Source organism: Nanorana parkeri, unplaced genomic scaffold (genome assembly GCF_000935625.1).
Source record: "Nanorana parkeri isolate BGI_ZX_2015 unplaced genomic scaffold, ASM93562v1 scaffold880, whole genome shotgun sequence".
In the NCBI taxonomy this organism is placed as follows: Eukaryota; Metazoa; Chordata; class Amphibia; order Anura; family Dicroglossidae; genus Nanorana; species Nanorana parkeri.
Window position 1 is genome coordinate 511,574 of NW_017307148.1, and position 14,816 is coordinate 526,389.

General features: G+C 45.9%; 1 protein-coding gene across 1 annotated transcript in view; it reads right to left on the reverse strand.

Moving 5' to 3' along the window:
- ZDHHC5 (zinc finger DHHC-type containing 5) overlaps nucleotides 1-13,967 on the reverse strand; it is a 42,488-nt gene extending 28,521 nt beyond the window's left edge. The window contains exons 1-2 of the mRNA XM_018565729.1: nucleotides 13,650-13,967; nucleotides 2,004-2,491 (exon numbers count right to left, since the gene is read on the reverse strand). Of these exons, the coding sequence (XP_018421231.1) occupies nucleotides 2,004-2,107 (104 nt within the window). The 5' untranslated portion in view covers nucleotides 2,108-2,491; nucleotides 13,650-13,967. The remainder of the gene's footprint in view (nucleotides 1-2,003; nucleotides 2,492-13,649) is intronic.
- Nucleotides 13,968-14,816: the final 849 nt, after the last annotated feature.

Consider the following 14,816-nt stretch of genomic DNA (forward strand, 5'->3'; position numbering starts at 1 on the left):
GCCAACTGTGTCTCACATGAGCGAACAATCAGCACCCTTATACTCCAAAATGTATCCTCTGTCTCAGAACAAAAAGAAAACGTTTTTTGAAGGAGAAGCCTTATCCTAATTTTCCATTTCCACTTTGCTGCAATGTAATCTGGGCTTCCAAGGATTAGGAAGCCAAATCTGCCTCCTTGGGCCTAGGTACTCTAGCCTGCCTGCACATTAGGCCAGACTAAATACAGAAACGGCCAGACAAATTTCATCCACTAGCAAGCTTTCGGCATAAAAAGTTTGCAAAGAACTTTGCATAATTAAAAACTGCCTCACAACACTGACCTGGGTGTGAGCAGCTCCTGGGCTTTGCACCATCCATGCTGGGTTCAAACCTGGAGCAGAGGGGCTCTGCCATAAAACTCCTACAGAGTACTGACCTCTAGACCCTCGTTCTTTATAGCAGTGACTGGGAGGAAAAGGGTGTCTAGTGTCCTTGCAGATTCGGTTTTCCGCAGAAAACTTCTAATGCTTGGAACACACAGCACCTGGAAGTGACGTAATTTTCATCGCTTCCACCCCGGATGATACTGGGATAGGTGGAAGTGATGAAAATGACGTCACTTCCAGGTGTTGTGTTCGCAACATTAAAACTTGTGCTCACTTGGTCATCAACATTCTGCGCCATGGGGCAGGAACTGGAGGTACCGCCTCCTCTATGAATAGACTATAATATGCTGTGAGCCTCAAAATCTGATTTCTCCTAGCCTCAACTTCAAGAGTGGGAAGAGGGATACACTTTCCTGCAGCTAACCCCATTCTCAGAAATAGAGACAAGGCTGGGCTTGGTGCAAAGACCGCTCAAAACTGAGTGGCGGTAGTTGCGGGAAGTGCATTTCCGCAACTGATTCAGTTAGGAAGAGGGGTGGTAATCAGTCTTGAGCCAACTCAGGTGCACTAGTGAGGAATTATCCTGAGTGAAGGACACCTTTATAAACCACTGTCTTCACCTGAAGAGCATGCTGGCTATGTAAGCCTTAAACTTTAAAGGACAAAACCTTGGGATTCAACGAGGATCCCGAACAAAAGAAAAGGAAACATATTAAAAAAGAAAAAATTGGCAGACAAGAATAATCTTCTCACATCCTAACCTCACAGGGACAGGAAGTGAGTGGGGGTGAGGCTTTTAATCTTCTTTGTGTGTTTCCTGTCCCTATCAGGTGGGAGAAGCTGTGTGTCGGTTAGCCGTCTTAGAGGAAGAAGGGGAAATACATTTAATATATTCACGAATACAGAACTACCAATAACTGGACTTAAACTCAAAGGTGACCCACCGTGTAAGCACACTTTTATGTTAAAGCATACCTGCCACCAAATCGGGAATATACTTACCTTTCTGGCAGCACATTTATTACTACACCTCCTCTTCACTACTCACCGGATATTACAAGTATTTAACCAGCTGGATGGATCAAATATTTGTTTCCCCCATTGTGCGCAGTGGTTTCTCCCACTAGGTCATAGGTCACTACAAGACATATGAGCCAGAAGGAAATCCCATTGAATGCAAGTGGGACACTTATTCGACCCTTGAAAGGTAAAGAACATTTTCTTTTACATTACAGGTATGCATTAGCATAGTCACCCTGTGCTGACGGGGTCACTTTAAGAGAAGCCCATCAAGAAAGAAATATGAGGGCCGCCATGCCTGAAAATTCTACTTGACTGGCTGTCAAGCTAATGATCTGGCTTTGTTATGTTCTCAGTGTCTGACCGCATACACGTCCGCATAATTGATCAGCCAGTGAATCAAATTATAACTCCCAACTGTCTTTTTCTGAGGTCTGCCAGTTTCTTTTAGGTACACCTGTAAGGTACGGTCAGCAGCCATTTTGCTTTACATACAAGTGTGTCCATCTATAGTATCAAACAATATAGGAAAGTGCAAAGTGAAGAATCATACAAACCAGGAAAGCAAAAAGCAACTACAGACATCAAGAAAGGCCTCTGCGGCTTCGAAGACTTACGTGAAAGCGAAGAAGAGCGTCGTTGAGCCCACCAGAAACACAGTTGCTGCGGTCACAGGGATGTACTTGCTGGGTTTGAAAGACTTGACAGTTCCTACAGGCATCGTGGAGATGGGAGGAGGGAACTAGGGTGTTCAGCATATCCCCACGCAGCACTTGTAGGCAATGGGAGAAATGTATATGAAATGAGACGTGGGGGGGAACAGGCAGTTCTACAAAAGCGATTAAATAAGCCCCGACATGATAAATCAATGGGGCTCGTAGGCAGCTGCTAATAATTCGGGGGCTGATGAGGGTGAAAAGCCTCCCCTCCTCCAAATCTCCAGAGTGAGGGGAGCGTACAATGTCTTGCAGCCCTTTGCCCCCTCCCCTTATTAGTCCGTCTCCCTCCTTGCGCTAATCCCCTGGTAATCCATGTGGCTGATGACACTGGGGGCGGGGGGGTTCAGGCCGTGGGCTGGAGCTGCACTCCTGGATTAATTCACAACCTGTGAAAAACAAAAAGCAGGACAATAGTCACAACGTAGAAAAACATACAACAATAAACAAAGCTACTACAATGGCATTGGACCAAGCAGAGAGCATGGTTACATAGGTAAAATAAATAAATAGGAGCATCCTGCATGGTCAGAGACATAAGCAGACCCAACTACTCTTATAAAGCGTGGTTTTAGCAATTTTAGGGCTGTGGAAATTAAAGATTAATTTGTCGATTAATCGTTAAACTTTTTGATCGATTAAAATGATTTTGATCGCTAACCAGCCCTAAATCAATTTTTTTTAATCTGGGAGAAAACCCATCCTGACCTCTACTGGCAATCAGATAAATCTCCAAATTAGCATTTTTTTTATGTCAGACTCTTCCCTGCCCCTCTCCAAGATAAACAAGGAGATACTTGAGGACAGTCGGATCATCCCTACAGCAGGGGTGTGGACATTTAAAAAAATAAAATAAAAAAACTATATCTCCAAGGACTAAAGTGGGGGCCCGGTCTACTCGTCTCATGACAATCCACTTGTGATAGAAAAAAATTAAAAAACCGCGCTAAGAAGCACTTCTCATTAGTCATTACTGTCGCCTGACCACACTGACCTGCAAGCGAAATTCAAAATCTATAGTGCAGAGGTGCGCTGGATGGCAACATGGGGTACAGATAGGACACCCATTCCAGCGGAGGGGAAGGACCATTTGCTGAAAAGTAAAGGAGGTGGGAGGGAGAGGGGGCCAGATTTGACCGGGTAATTCCATTTTCTCAAATTATTTGGGGAAGTGAACTTACCCTTTACTGCATATTGTGTGTGTTCGAGAGCGCTGCTGCCCGGCTACCAGGATATGACACAACTCAGCGCGCGCACGTACGTACACACTGCCCTACGTCTGCGTTTATTCGCATGCAGATAGTGGGGGTGGCGGGGTTGGTTTTAACTTTTTTTGAAAATTTGAATGTATTTTTTTACTTTATTGATTTTATTATTTTTTACTTTATGGAGCCTGCCCTCCGATACAGAATAGGGCTGCAACTAATAATTTTCATAATCGATTAGTTGAAAGATAATTTTTTCGATTAATCAGATACAAAAAAAAAAAAAAAAGCACACACACACCATAATTTAGCACGCAGAAATGCAGTGTTGCAAACAAAGTTTACTTCAGAATAAAGCTGCATGCACAATTTTTTGCAATCACACTGCACTGGAACGCACAGCATTGCAGTACTGTGCGTTCCAGTACGAGCGATCACAGTGTGGGTGGGAGGTTAGCATTTTGGGTGCTTCCTGCAGCAGATGACTTTTTTTTTCACCTTTTATTAAAAAGAAAATTATATATAATTGTACTGTAAGCACAAGGCGCTTGAATAGCTTCAGCCAGGCAATGACAGCTGTGAGTGGCAAGATTCCGCAGACGGCAGCTTTATGTAATACAGCAGGTAGTGGGCGGGTGCAATAGCCAGTCTGCTATTGGCCATTTCAAATTGCAATAGCAGGCTGGCTATTGCACTCGCTCACTGCTTGCTGTGCCATCCTCCCAGCATGGAGGAGAGAGCTAGGGATCCAACCAACTAATCGATAATGAGAATAGTTTACAACTATTCTCATTATTGATTAATCCATTAGTTGGTTGCAGCCCTAATACAGAAGAGCCAGTATTGCGCTCAATCCCCTGTGTCAGCTTAGACATAAGAACATAGCGCTACAATAAAGTACAGCGCTCCTGTCTCCATGATCACACAGAGCAGATCGGAGAACAGAGAGCAGCGGGGGAACGAGCAGTGGCTCCCACCTTCTCTACATTTAGTCTAAGGGATCTAAGGCACACAGGGTTGTGCCGAGTGCGCCCATTCATTTTTACTGAACTCTCAACATGCTTCCACGGACCAAAAAAACAAATATGCCTTTGTTTTGTCTGTGTACACACATTGGGGTGCCACTGCAATTAATGGTAATGGAAATACACTATGTGTTGTCATACCACAGGTTTACACTCACAAAAGTGCATAGAGAGGTATGTATGCAACCACATAGAATCTCACCAACATGGAGCCAGACAGCAATTAAAAAAAAACGAAAAAAAAAACACTTGACTGAAGATCATACTCCATCCAAAACTAAACAAGTTCAGGTGGCTTTAGGTGTACTTTAAGAAACCTTTTTGCAGCAAACCCCATCTCTTCCAAGTGCAAGGAGAGCCCTGATGTCTTGTGGTGACCATATTAATATTATTACTACATAGTATTTATATAGCGCCAACAGTTTGCACAGCGCTTTACAATATAAAGGAAGACATTACAGTTACAATACAATTCAAGACAAGATGGTAAGGAGGGCCCTGCCCCTGAGGGCTTACAATCTAAAAGAGGAGGGGGACATGATACATGAGGTAAAAACCATAAAGGTTTCTATATTGGCCAATATGTCTTACCCATTTCTTCCAACTACAAGGAGAGCCCTCGTGTCTTATGGTGACCCAAAAGTTTCTATACAGACAGTATGGTTTTACCCATTTCTTCCAACTACAAGGAGAGCCCTCATGTCTTCTGGTGATCCTAAAGTTTCTATATAGGCCAGTTTGGTTTTACCCTTTTGCAGCAACTACAAGGAGAGCCCTCATGTCTTGTGGTGACCCTAAAGTTTCAATACAGGCCAGTATGGTTTTACCCATTTCCAGCAACTACAAGGAGAGCCCTCATGTCTTGTGGTGACCCAAACATTTCTATACAGGCCAGTATGGTTTTACCCATTTCTTCCAACTACAAGAAGAGCCCTAATTTCTTGTGCTGATCCTAAAGTTTCTATATAGGCCAGTTTGGTTTTACATGTTCCTTCCAACTACAAGGAGAGCCCTGAGGTCTTGTGGTGACCCTAAAATTTCTATATAGGCCAGTATGGTTTTACCCATTTCTTCAAACTACAAGGAGAGCCCTCATTTCTTGTGGTGATCCTAAAGTTTCTATATAGGCCAGTATGGTTTTACATGTTTCTTCCAACTACAGGGAGAGCCCTGAGGTCTTGTGGTGACCCTAAAGTTTCTATATAGGCCAGTATGGTTTTACCCGTTTCCAGCAACTACAAGGAGAGAACCTAAAGTTTCTATAAAGGGCAGTACAGTCAATTCCTGCACTCGGGCATGGAATTTGCAGATTACTTATAACGCTGCAGAGGAGGGACTCAGAGGGTTCACTATGCCAATATCCAAAAAAAGTCCTTCAGCTGCCAAAACACAATAATAATTTAACATTACTGAAAAGCAGCAAGTCTTTTGGAGTGTGATCAACCTTCCTTTCAATGAACTTTCCTCTGCCAATGGACTCCTTATTGCAGCTCCTCAGTACGCTGTCCAGTTCCAGGACATTCTTCTTGTGGACTGGTTCCAAAACTGATGTCTATTCAAGGTGAGATTGTACTATGAAGATACTAGTATATATGAATAAGTGGACGAATCCCTAATTGTTGCTGCAGGGATGAAGATGGAAGTAACAAGCTTTTGGTCACTTCCAGCTTCAGCGCTGTCATTCCCTGACCGATTTGGCCAGGGAAGAAGCTAATCAAGCATGATCAGAGCTTGATTAGCTTCAATAGAGTGCAGATGGGACATTAGGGGTCTACGAGTTCTCCTTAAAGAACGCCAGGATTTTGTAACCTTAACCCTTGCACTGCAAGGGTTAACCACTTTATTTTTTGGGGGGGTTGGGGTGGAAACAAACAAGAAGTACTCACCCGATCCTCGGTCTCCACAGGCTCTGGCATCACATCCAATACAGGTCTATTAGACCTTAAGATGTCGAGGAGCATACCACAGCCAGAGTGGTGCAGGAGAGAGATAAGTGGTCACTGCCACAGGACTAAGGATCGGGTGAGTATTATTTATCATCACCCCTAGAGAAAAATGAGCAGTTAACCCTTGCAATCCAGGAGTAGCCCACTGTAAGGGTTAACTTTTGGAATTCTTATAGATCTTCTTTAAAGACCCCCCCAAAACAAACTAAAGTACACGCATGCGTCAGGTGCGCCTACCTATGAAGAGGACAATTGGGTCACACATAGGTAGTGCCATGCACGCTGCAGTGAGAGGAAAAATTCTGGAGCCATTATTCACAGGAAACACTAAAGTAAACTGATGACCCGTAAAGAGTTTTAAAGCATCGCCTATAGACAATTTTGGGTACCGGAGCTTGCCACCTTTTCACAAGCATGCACAATCTTAAGGCTTCAAACTCATCTGTTATATTTTACTGATAAAATTACCTTTAGCTAGGGCTGCAACCAACAAATCAATTAAAATCGATAATGAGAATAGTTGTCAACCATTTCCATTATTGATTAGTTGGTTAGATCCCCTAGCTCTCTCCTCCACGCTGGGAGGAGGGCACAGCAAGCAGTGGGTGGCAATAGCCAGCCTGTTATTGCAATTTGAAATGGCAGGCTGGATATTGCACCAGCCACTACCTGCTGTATTTACATTTAACTGCCGTGTGCGGAATCTTGCCACTAGCAGCTGGCATTCCCTGGATAAAGCTATTCAAGTGCTATGTGCTTACAATACAATTATTAAAAGTGGGGGAAAAAAGTAGGGCTGCACTGATACCGATACTAGTATTGGTATCCGTGCTGATGGAGTATTTGGGCGAATACTAGCCCAAACGCTCCGATACCAGAAATTCTGGCAAGAGGGAGATCTCCCTCTGACCGCAAGTGCCGAGGGAGCATGGATCCGGCTTCCTTTCCAATCAGGAAGCCGGGGGCGGTGGGCTATGACCAGCCTCCCGATTAGCTAGGGAGCTGGCTTTACTTGTTGCTAGTCAGCCTGGCTTCCTGACCAATCAGGAAGCTGGCACCTCATGATGGTCCGGAAGCCAGGCAGCCTCGGCATTTCAGATTCAGCCTGATTAATTCTCCTGCGGGAGGTGTGTTGGAGTGCCATTCAATTCAAAGGCACCCCAAGCGCACCTCCCACCCAGTGGGATCGCCTGCACTGGAATGTACTGTACCCCAATGCCGTGCGTTCTAATGCGATTGCAAAAACGTGTGCATGCAGTTTTATTCTGAAGTAAACTTTATGTTTGCAACACTGCATTTTATTTTAAATTGAGGACGGCATTTGATTTTCTTATATCCGATTAATCGAAAGAATAATCGGTCAACGATTCTGAAAATAATCCCTACCTTTAGCATTTCTGTTTTACTGAAAAATTGGGTTTTATACATTGTGTGGCATCAAAATTGCAACTACTGCTATTTTATTCTCCAGGATCGCAGCTTTCAGAAATTATATCATTTTGTTGGGTTTTCAAGTAAGAGCTGGCTCATAATAGATATCCTGCTGGCTCCTGAATTCTATATTAATTCGTCCACCCCGGTGCTACACTCAACAAACCAATATGACAACAATCACCTTACTGCCCCCTCTGCAGCAAACTTTTACCAGCAATACATATGATTGAGATCCCGGCAAAATAAAAAAAGGTGCATCAAATGTACAATATTAAATTATTAAAAAAACCTCAAACAAAAAAAGGTTGTACTATGCTAGACCTGCAGATTGGCACTGCATTTGATCATTAAATCTATGAACTGGAACACCCATGTCCTTCTACGTTACTGATTCACCCAATTTTACCTCCTAGGCTAAATGTTCCATGCACAATTTTGGCTCCTACATGCATAACTTCACATTATTCCACAATAAACCTCATTGGCATTGTAGTTGCCCAATCAGCCAGTGTGTACTGGTCAGCTTGAACAGAAGACACTGTACAAACAAACCTGAAATTGAAGCCCAACTCCAGGCAAGACACTTCCTCCCCTCTCCAAGCTAGGTAGTCCTCAGTGATGCAGAGAAGAACATCCATGACATCAACGCCACTCTCTGCACCATTAGACGTTGACATGGTGACACCGTACAATCACAGAATGTCTTTGGTTTTGCAAGTTGAGTGACGCTCTGTGTCATTCAACCCGGAACACTGAGGACATCTTGTGGCGAAAATGGAGTACTGCATGTGACAGCTCTGGATAGAACTCCGGCCCTCCAGCTCTACTTTAACTACAAATCCCAACATTGCCTCTGCGAGGCGTGCCTGTAACTATCACATCTTGCAACGCCTTATGGGGCTTGTAGTTCCACAACGGCTGGAGTTCCCACCACTGGTAAAAAAAAATAGGTGAATAGATAACACAATCAGCAGTCCCTCCCCTCATGCTACCAAACTCTGACCTCTCCTTCTTCAATCAAAATCTTGTCATCTTCACCTCTGTAACTAAGCTACCAATTCACTTCCTTATTATCGCTCTCTCCTTGACTATTGCAACAGCCTCCTCATTGTCTACCTCTACACAGGCTCCCTCAGTCTATCATGAATGCTGCTGCTGGACTCATCTATCTTACAAAGCATTCAATGTCTGCAACCACACTCTGCCCATCCCTCCACTGGCTTCCACTCCACCAAGTAATAAAATGCAAAATACTAGCATACAAAGCCATCCACAACTCCGCCCCCAGCTACATCACCAACCTCATCTCAAAATATCACCCAAACCGGCCCCTCTGCTCCTCCCAAACCCCTTCTTTACCTTCTATGCCCACCTCCAGGACTTCTTCAGAGCTTCTCCTATCCTCTGGCTAATAAGCCCCTGTGTGATAGCATTTGGAAGTGACAGGTTCTCTTTATGGAGCCTGCCCTCCAATACAGAAGATGGAGCACAGCATTGTGCTGGATCTCCTGTGCAGCCCGGCTTGTGACAACTGAGACAGGAAGCGCTCTGGGTACAGCGCTGCTGTCTCACTGATCACACAGGGCAGATAGGCTCCCCATCTTGAAATCATTTGCCGGGGGTCCCCGAAAATCCACGGCGTGGGTGGGTGGGAGACAAGACAGGCTGGTTGCTACAAGTGATCTGGGGCGGCAGAACAAGTGGCAGCTCCCCTGATCTACATTTAGCCCTGCTTGCCCACAGCAGAGGTAACTGTAGAGGAACAAAACAACAACACCTGCCCCGTGCCCAGAACGTCATGTCCCGGGTGTTGGGCGATAGAAATGACACCCCCCTGAACCCCAAACAACATTGTCTTATATTGTATATTGCAGCTTAGATGTGGTGGCTGCAACATATTTCTCTGCTCAGGCTTTATTTTCACTTGGTGATCCTCACACTAAACACACTTCCTGTCCTAGGGTGACAACACTCACTCACTGTGGTGATCTCTAGAGTTATCTATGGAGAAGCAGCATCGTCACTCTAAGACAGGACTACAGAACCCCTCCTCCTCTCCATCATAAATATAGAGGGAAAAGGAGCTCTGCAGTCCACAAAAAGAAGACATGGGAACAATACTAACTGATAACAGTCAGCAAAGGCAGAGAGCTCAGGAAGTCATCAGCTCACTGGATTTCTGGCAGGATCAACAGGTTTTATTTCACCTATAGCACAGATAAAACTCTTCTAATGGTGTATAACAGACCAAAAGGGAGCAATAAGTGAAGTTCATTGCTGGGCTTTACATACACTTTAACCCTTTCGCTGCCATCGGTGTAAGGCTTTCACTGGTGTCAGCAGGGACATCATTTTTTTTAAACTTTCTTACAGGGTAATTCTACTTTTTCTATTTTGGTATTACCCCTCCAATCTGGCCCCCTCCCCCTTCCTATACTTAACTGTGAGCGAACGCTCCTTCCCCTCCACCAGTGCGGGTGTACTATCCATGCCCCGTACTGCAGTGTGGGACAGCCCTGCGCTTTGAATTTTGCTTGCAAACGGCGAGCACTCATTGGTCGGGGGACCACGCTGACCAATGAGAGCTTCCCACGTGCCAGCAAAATATGGAGCACAGGGGAAGGAGCGTTTGCCCAAAGGTAAGTATAACAAGAGGGGAGAGGGATTACCAAATTCACTTGGGAAAGTTGAATTACCCTTTAATAGGTTTAAATTCCTTCTGCTTTCTATACACAGTGATTCGTCAGCTGTAAAGCTTCCACAGCCTGCGGATGATACCACCCCACCATGTTTTTTGGGCTCCACTGCCTGGGACGTCTATGGTGGATACTAGAGCACGATCAGCGAACATCTATTTAGTGATCGTCACTGCAGTGACTGAAGCCAGAAGCAACAAGCTTTTCGTCACTTCTGCTTTCAGAGATGTCAATGATTAGCCAGATCTGCGCTTGAGCAGCTTCCGTTGTGTGCAAAGGTGACATTTGGGGACTGATAGACCCCTAACATCCCCTTAAAGAGTTCCACTGTGGTATCACACGGAGGACTTGTCAGCCCCCTCCAGTAAGCAACACATATTGTATCTGTGCGGCCTATACCCAAATGTTGTATACATCTTTTTCCACGTCTTAAAACTCATGTGTACAGCAGATCCCTGGCCACCGCAAGTATCTGGCACTCCCCCGCCCAAAGCGGTGGTTTCTCCCATTGAATTGTATATCCTGTAGTGATGAACCACAGCATGCAGCGGGGAGAGCAGAGACCGCTTTTATTTCTATCTGGGTCCCTGTTGCATGTTTCCCCTCACTGCGCACCTATTCACACTTCAGCGTCTTCAGGTGGATTTGAAGCTATTTGCATGTTTCTCAGGCTTGAGTGTCTTTATTTTAGCCATTGGAAAGTCAGTTAGTAGGAGGAGGAGACGATTGGTAGGCACAAAATCTCTCTGACATCGATGGGGCCAAAACACATGCGAGTATGCCTGACTAGAAAATCGCTCACGTACTTTTTTGAGCAACAAAACTCTGAAGTGTGAATGAGCGCCATTGAAAATAGTGGGATTCTTCATGCTGAGCGCGGTCATGCTTGGAAAAAGGCGCAACAAACTGCTCAGGAGTGCATGGGGGCTTCCTCTCTGGTAAAACCATCACTGGGACTTTAAGGGGTCTATAAATGCGTTCACACAAGATTAAAACTTTCACCCACTATTCACACATTTTTCCTAACAGGATTCAACTGGAAAATGTCTGGTGAAAAAACATTTAACCACCTCCCATTCCGCGGCCGTAACTAAACGGCTGGACGGGGATTCAACTTGAAAATATCTGAGTAATTGGTGAATGTTGAGTGAAAACATTTAACCACCTCCCGTTCAGTGGCCGTACCTAAACGGAACCTTGCAGATGTGGGCGGGCGTTTTGAAACGTCCTTTTCCCGCCCCACTTGTGCGCGGCGCCCACAAGCGGAAAAACTACCTAAAATGTAAACAGCCGGCAATGGACATTTAAATACAAGCGTTCCGACAGCTATAGAGCCGCTGGATTGCTTGTATTTTTTGTGCGGGTGTGCACCACCCCTGCCAGTCCCGGGATCAGCTGTGCCCAGTGCGGGTCGGAAACCGGCACAGTGGCTCTGTCACCAGAGAGCGGTACACGTTCTCCCTCTGATCTTCTCTCCAACTGTCAGAATGCAGGAAGTGACGTATATTATACCACGTCAGCATTCAGCTGATGAAGCAGTCGATCTCGGCTTCATCCGCTTCTCTGGGGGTCCCTAGGTGGCATTAGGGGTCTTGGAGACCTGTCACGTAAACTGGCTATCACATTGGGGACTTCTTAGCCCCCTATGTGATGGCAATAAAGTTGTGTAAAAAAAAAAAAAAAATGTAAAAGTCCCCAGCCCCCACATACACATGCGTCACCTATGTGCAAAAACAGGGATTGCGCCCATTGCGTTGCACGTTACATATCACCGCAAACGTCGCAATGGGAGAAATAATTTTAGGGCCATTATTCACAGATAACACTAAATTGATGAGCGGTAAAAGCTTTTAAAGCGTCGCCTTTTGACCAATTTTGGGTGTGGTCGCTTTCTGCGATTTCGCAGGCACGCGCACTTTTAAAGCTTGACCTGTTTGGTGTCTATTTACCTGAAGTTACCCAGTCTTTTATATTTTACCAAAAATCGGGGTGATAAATGTTTCCCGATGAAACAGTTTCCCTATGAAATAACATTTTATAGGGAAACTGTTTTTTTTGCAAAATTTAGGGTAGTTTTCTTGTACTATAGTAAAAAATAAAACCCCCCAGTGGTGATTAAATACCACCAAAAGAAAGCTCTATCTGTCCCCAAAAAAAGGGTATAAAATGTATTTCAGTACAGCGTTGCATGACGGAATAAATGTCAAAGTACCGCAGCGCTGAATACTGAAAAATGGCCTGGCCAGGCAGGGGGTGTAACACCCCAATCTTCAAGTGGTCAAAGACAAACCCCTGTGTGAGGGTAAAGCTCTCCGGGGCCTCATGAACAGGGACACATGAGGCTGGTGACCGTAATTCTGCATACAGGGACAACCAGCAACAGCGTACAGCAGTGAATGGGTGTAGGCAGAAAGAAGCCTGAAAATGAGGTTCAGCGGCCTCATGCGTCAGTGCGCACAAAGCCTAACAGAGTGACTCAAAGCAGTAAAACTCAACAGGGGCTCTAATCCTTCCCCACTCCATCCAGAACTAGAAAAGAATACCCGTGTCCTTTTTCCTCATCCCTTTTCTTTGCTCACTCTGATTTTTCCTGCTATCAGCATGATCCTTGTCATCAGTTTGTCATGCAGCACCCTTGATTGGCTCCTTGTGCTGCTTCTTCCTCCCCCCAGTGTGAGCTCTGCTGTACAAGGAGGGCAGGAGGCCCGATACCAAGTCAGGTCCAGGTGCTGAAAGTTACAGTCACGGCTCCAGCTGATGAAAGGGTACCGCCCGCTCTTCTCCTTGTCCATTCAGGACACTACCTGCATGGAGTTTGCATGTCTTCGCTGTGCTGTATGAATGGATGTCCTAACACAACCCGAAAGCACCCTGGTAGGTTAATGAGCCGTAGGATGTGCATTCATGTGAGATGGGACCTTAGAGTGTCAGCTCCTAGGGGCAGGTTCTGATGTAAACATACAATATATAAAAGCACTGTGTAAGCAATCAGCACTATATACATAATCACTGAATCTGAGGTAGATTGGCTGTCTGACTGCAAGGTGTATGGGCAAGGTGTAAACCAGTGAAGGTGTCCAAAGAAGCTCTATTGGAGGAAGCCCCCCTCTATATAATCCAGGGGTCCGTGTATGGCCCTGGGCACCCCCTGACTGTGTCTCTGTCACCAGTACACCGCTCCCAGGTTGGCACACACCACGACCAACACCTTAAAGGGTTGTTCCCTTTTCCCAGCGCTCACCTGAGTCCCCGGTAGCCGTCTCCCGGCTCTCTAGTCTCCTCCCACTCACAAAGCCGTCCCCGGTGCCGACAGGAAGAGATGAGGTTCCCTATATTGTCCACCGTTCCGCTTGCGTCTCCCCGAGACTTCACTCCTCAAAGCTCTCGGGCCTAGTGAGCCCCGATTGGCCGCTGTGCCCGAAGACGTCATCGCAGGACTCGTCGTCCGCGCCACGCGATTGGTGGAGAGCCGCTGACCCCGCCTGCGTACTGAGCGGCCGAGGCGTGAGCGCCCCGGCTATTTCCTCGTCCCAAGTCGGCAGCTGATTGGTGGAATGCGGCCGATAGGATTTACTCTATAGTAGAGCGCCTGAGCATGTCCTTATTTGGCTGCTATGCGGATTATCTTCCATGTCCCCAAAATTGGTCTCCGACAAAATGGCCGCCGGACAGCTTGTTGTCTACGGTTGTACACGGGTTGCTGGATAGTGGCAGTTGTCTCTTTCATGAGGAGAGCTGCTACGGAAGCATGCTGCAATGTTGTTCCTTGTTCTATTTAATTCTCATAATCTCTTTAAACCCAACTCCAGTTTTTCTTCCAGGCTGTTCCAGCAGAGCCGTGTGCAATACTCCCCTGCAGTAAACTTTTCTGCCACTTGATGTCCTCCTTCTTCCAGGTTCAATGGCACCCAGCTTCACTCGACCCAGGAGACTGAGGACATACTGGGAGTGCAGAGCAACATGGCTGCCTAACGGGGGACCCAGAAAACCTCGGCGGGGGGCGGACACTATCGCCGATGCCGCCGCCGCTCGATTTAATACAAGGGATCTACTTAGATCGCTTGTATTAAACGAACAGCGGCTCCCACTGCACATTCAGCTCTGCTTGTCAGGAGCAGGGCTGAATGTACAAAAAGAAACTACTCGCCCGGCGCCCGAAACTGCATGTCCTGGGTGTCGGGCGATAGGTATTCGCCCGAAAAAAAGTGCGTCTTATGGAGCGAAAAATACGGTAAGTTATTGTCCATAAAAGGTGTATTGGGGTCCGGGTACTGCCCTGGGGGACAGGAATCAATGGAAAAAAAAAACGTTTTTAAAGGAGCAGTGATTTTAACATCACTTAAAGGGTAAGAATAAAAATGAAAAATTCCTGCAAATATCGTGCCGTGGGGGGGGGGGGGGGGGGGGG